Source organism: Leptonotus elevatus, chromosome 17 (assembly GCF_054856555.1).
Source record: "Leptonotus elevatus isolate MCC_2025b chromosome 17, RoL_Lele_1.0, whole genome shotgun sequence".
Classification (NCBI taxonomy): Eukaryota; Metazoa; Chordata; class Actinopteri; order Syngnathiformes; family Syngnathidae; genus Leptonotus; species Leptonotus elevatus.
The window spans coordinates 15,317,483-15,322,426 of NC_141255.1; the positions used below are offsets into that span (position 1 = coordinate 15,317,483).

General features: G+C 44.2%; 1 protein-coding gene across 3 annotated transcripts; it reads left to right on the forward strand.

Annotated features, from left to right (window-relative positions):
* The first annotated feature begins 228 nt into the window (after positions 1 to 228).
* gpr85 (G protein-coupled receptor 85) lies at positions 229 to 4,056 on the forward strand. Of its 3 annotated transcripts, none has more exons than XM_086060295.1 (3): positions 229 to 387; positions 522 to 617; positions 1,179 to 4,056. In XM_086060295.1, exon 3 carries the CDS (start codon positions 1,365 to 1,367, stop codon positions 2,496 to 2,498), a length of 1,134 nt encoding a protein of 377 aa, XP_085916421.1. In that variant the 5' UTR covers positions 229 to 387; positions 522 to 617; positions 1,179 to 1,364; the 3' UTR covers positions 2,499 to 4,056. The 3 variants fall into 3 exon arrangements, with proteins under 3 accessions (XP_085916421.1, XP_085916419.1, XP_085916420.1); XM_086060294.1 differs by having other exon boundaries at positions 256 to 387; positions 474 to 617; XM_086060293.1 differs by having other exon boundaries at positions 237 to 617.
* The last annotated feature ends 888 nt before the right edge of the window (positions 4,057 to 4,944 follow it).

The following is a 4,944-nucleotide window of genomic DNA, read 5'->3' on the forward strand; positions in this document are numbered from 1 at the left end:
GATCAATACCTTTAAACCTAACTTTGTTGCTATAAATGATGTATATTGTTGAAATATTTTGTTTTGATTACAGAATAAGTGTCTAGTGTGCATGACAATGTCATGTAAATATACATATTTAAGTGTTGGCTCGTGCAGGGCAGCAGAGGCCCAGTTGAGTGGATGAGAGCTGCTGCTGCTGCTGCTGCTGCTGCAACAAGAGACAGGACGCGTCTTGGATCACAAATAGGGATGCAGAGCGCATGCGCACTGCTCCCCGTTTACTGTATGATATTCGTCGTGGTGGAAAAAAGGGGGGCAGGCAACAATCGGGATTTTTTTTTTAAACCAGCGACAAAACACGACAAATAATCTCCAGGGGATGTGAAAACGGACCTTTACCAACAGGTACAGTTTGGAACAATCACCCGTGATCGCCTCGTTCATTTTTTTTCAATTTTCTCTTTTTTTTCTTCTTCTTGTGGTTCCTGGAGGATTTTGACATGATTCTGGTCTCGTCGACGCTGTTGTGTTTTAAACAGTGACAAAAACACTGGGATTGCTTCACCGTCCAGTACAGCTGCTTTGCTTCATGTGGCAATCGAAGGAGGCTTTTTATTTTCAGATATAAATAAACCGTAAGTACACCGCTCGACAAACGCGACATTGTTTCATATATTCGCAATTATGAGACAACAGACGTAGGCTACTGTTGTGTTTTTTTGTTGGCTCTAATTGTGCTTTTCTCGAGCGTTTTTATGCCAATGCTGTCAAGTATGTGCAGGTTCATTTGGATAATGAAATCGGACTCATCGCAGTTAAGGTTAAAAAGGGAACCTCATCACGAAGGCTTCATGCGACTTGATGTGCATCCAGCTTGTGTGTGCTGTAGGGTGTGATCGAGAGCGCCTTATTATTTTTATTTTATTTACGGATGGGGCTTTTCAATGTCCTGCTCGCTCTTGCGTTAGACAAATAATAATAATAATAATAATAATACTAAGGTCGCTTTTGAAACATTTCCTTCACTGCGCATTTGCAAGTGCGAGAAGGTTGAATGCAATAAGGCGCCAGTGTGGCTGTTTAAATGAAACGAATGTGAGACAGTTGAATAGAATGTGACAGAGACATTGCAGTGGTTGAGTGGCTGATAGGCGGATGATTTTTTTTTCTCTTCCCCTCGTTTTGCTTTCCTTTAGGTGTGATGAGACAAAGGAACAAAGAATGCCTTAGAGAAGAGGGTTCCTACATGCCCGGAAACCTCCTCAAAGCCCACCGCAGCAGTCAAATGGATCTAACGCCTCCCCCCGCCGCCGCCGCCGCCGTCGCCGTCGCCACCTCCTCCAGATCATGATACTAGGCTGAAGCTATCCCCGCTTATCTTTATGATCCCTCCTCCATCTATGGCGAACTATAGCCATGCAGGGGACCACACCATCTTGCAGAATGTCTCTCCTCTCGCCACCTTCCTCAAACTGACCTCCCTGGGCTTCATCATCGGCGTCGGCGTGGTCGGGAACCTCCTGATCTCCATCCTACTGGTCAAAGACAAGAGCCTGCACCGGGCGCCTTACTACTTCCTGCTGGACCTGTGCGCCTCCGACATCCTGCGCTCGGCCATCTGCTTCCCCTTCGTCTTCACCTCGGTCAAGAATGGCTCAGCGTGGAGCTACGGCACGCTGACGTGCAAGGTGATCGCCTTCCTGGGCGTGCTCTCCTGTTTCCACACGGCCTTCATGCTCTTCTGCGTGAGCGTCACGCGCTACCTGGCCATCGCCCACCACCGCTTCTACACCAAGAGGCTGACCTTCTGGACGTGCCTGGCCATCATCTGCATGGTGTGGACGCTGTCGGTGGCCATGGCCTTCCCGCCCGTGCTCGACGTGGGCACATATTCCTTCATCCAGGAGGAGGACCAGTGCACCTTCCAGCACCGCTCCTTCCGGGCCAACGACTCACTGGGCTTCATGCTCCTCCTGGCGCTCATCCTGCTGGCCACGCAGCTGGTTTACCTCAAGCTCATCTTCTTCGTCCACGACCGGCGAAAAATGAAGCCCGTCCAGTTCGTGCCCGCCGTCAGCCAGAACTGGACCTTCCACGGGCCCGGCGCCAGCGGGCAGGCGGCCGCCAACTGGCTGGCCGGGTTCGGCCGGGGCCCGACTCCGCCCACTTTGCTGGGCATCCGGCAGAACAGCAACGCGGCGGGCCGCAGGCGTCTCCTGGTCTTGGACGAGTTCAAAACGGAGAAGAGGATTAGTAGGATGTTCTACATCATGACCTTTTTCTTCCTGGCGCTCTGGGGGCCTTATCTGGTGGCGTGCTACTGGCGGGTGTTCGCCAGGGGGCCCGTGGTGCCGGCGGGCTACCTGACGGCCGCCGTGTGGATGAGCTTTGCCCAGGCCGGGGTCAACCCGTTCATCTGCATATTCTCCAACAGGGAGCTGCGGCGCTGCTTCAGCACCACGCTCCTCTACTGCCGAAAATCCAGGTTACCGAGGGAACCCTACTGCGTTATATGAAGGGTTTTTAACCCCGCCTCCCTTACCTTCGCTTTGGCCCCCATCGATCTGGGCTTTTTCCTCTTGTACAGCTCTCTCTCTTTCTCTCTCTGCTAGCTTTTCTTTCTTCATTGCTCCTTTCCAGCATCTTTTGACGATCGATCGCCCCCCCCCCCCAACCCCCCAAAAAAGGAGGCCGATGGAGTACCACAGGGCTCCGTGGTTCGCCCCTTGTTGTTTCGCGGAAGGCCATGCCCGTGCAGAGAAGCAAAAACGCAGACAATGAAAACGCTTTGGATTCCATTTTTTTTCAAGGTGCATTATTCTGTGAGGTGTGAAATACCAGAAAATGAGAGATTAAAAAAAAAAGAATACGACAAAGAAATGATACCTCTTAAGGAATCACTGGAAATGTTTTACAGTTTTCAGAGTTGCACTACAAAAAAGAAGATGTAAAGATTTTTGGACGTTTTCCCCCCCTTCCTTTTTCTCCAAACTAAACGATGAATGCTTTAATTTGCAACAGACTACACACACAAAAATCGCTGTAAGTAAGGCAAAGGTGTTGGAATTACACCATCATCAGAGGATAAAATGGTTTTCATGTAAGTGGTAACTTTTTTTCATTTAACAAGGGGCGGGACAGGGGGTTAAAAAAAAAAGGGGCCGGGGAGAATTTTCTGAGTGTGTTTTTTCAAGTTTCAACTAGAATGGATCTCTTGTAGTTTTCTCCATATGTCCATATTAGTGTCTGCCATTGTTATTTTCTTGTCACCTATTAGAAAATGCAGATTTTTCTTTGAAAAGATGCTTTTGGGAACAAACTTGTGCTTAAAAAAAAAGACATTTGGAGATAAATGTGTCATCATATCCATGTACCCTCAACACCATCATAATTGTTACCGATGCCACTCCGGGTGTTCTTGCCTTAATGGTTACAATGCTATTGTCATCTTAGTTCATTCCATGCACTCCTATTTAGTCATTCTTTGGATGCAAGGGGAATTTATTTATTATTATTATTAGCATTATCGTTACTTTTTTTAAATCACATGAAATGCATGTCCACTTTTTTAAAATTAATATTATTATTTTTACAATTTTATCTGCCCACTGCGTGCTCAGAGCACAGGCAATGAGTGTGTGTGGGGTGAGTGCATCAAACACTTCAAGACCAGAGCCTTAGTATGATATCTTGCACAATTTATAAAAAATAAAAATAAAAAACAGGACAAAAGAAAGAAAAAAAAGAAAAAGACAAAAAAAGGGGGACATTTAAGGCACACAGTCTTGTTTCTACTTTCCCGATATTTGCTCTCTATGAATTGTTTTCAATCCTTTTGTTTTTCTCTCTTCTCTCTCTTTCTCTCTCTCGCGCCATTTTTTTCTAAACAATTACTCTGTTCCTTTTTGTAAATTATAGATGGTGTGTAAGTATGTGAGTCTTTTATTTACTTTTTGGAGTCCCGAATGTGAGTACAGTTTCAGTTAGGATTGCATTACGCTGAAAGTTAACTGTGTAACCTGTTGCTTTTTTTTTTTTTTTCAAAAATAATAATAATAAAAAAAAAAGAAAGTTTCCATTTTGCAACATGGTTCATTTGATACCTATGGGGAAACTCACTTATGGTTATTTTGATGTCAAAGATGTTTCTGCAATGTGAATTGATTTCTATTGGGCAACTTGGTGACCTAGTGGTTAATATATCTGCCTCAATGTCACGAGAACCAGGTTTGAATATGTGTTGCGGCCATGGTGTACTCCACCTCTCACTCAACGTTAGCTGGGATAGGTTCCATTTTTATTGTGCAAAAAAAAAAAAGGGCTTTAAATGAAAACTGCAAATCAAAGGTTCTATTTTAAATGGGGATTGATGCAAATGATACTAAGTTGGTGTAGAATAAGACACTTATGTGAATGCTCTTATAAAGAGTGATTTTTGAACGTTTTTTGCTTTTCTTTCTTTCTTTTTTTGGAGCTACTGGGACAACATTTGCTTGTCGTGTGTGCAGCGTGATCAAAGTTTTAATGCCAATACAACCTCGGTGTGCGTGAAAGGGGAATACCGCTGAATTTCAGATGGCGAATATCATGTTGAGAATGCAATTTTGTGTGTGTGTTTATGTACATTTACAGTATTCAGGCATGTGCACGGATAGTCCCCTCGTGGGGATATGGCATCTGACCTTTTGCCCCGGAGGAGAAAAGTGCTATTATTTAGTTATTTATCAATATCTAAAAGAATATAAAACTATAGAAAGCTATGGTATTCACTTGCTCAAGTTTCCAATTAACTTTTTAAGCTCCCTGAAAGTTTTGTTAGAAATTTAAAAGGATGTCAACTGTCTAAGATTAAAAAATAAATAAATAAAAATAAATTACATTTTAAAAAGTATGAAAATTGTTCAATGAACATGCTAACAACAAAGTCAAGATTGGCATTTGCATTTAGCAAAATGTTGACGC

Excerpts from the sequence above, each read along its gene's own strand:
- gpr85 (XM_086060295.1), top strand. The coding sequence starts at position 1,365 with ATGATCCCTCCTCCATCTATGGCGAACTATAGCCATGCAGGGGACCAC.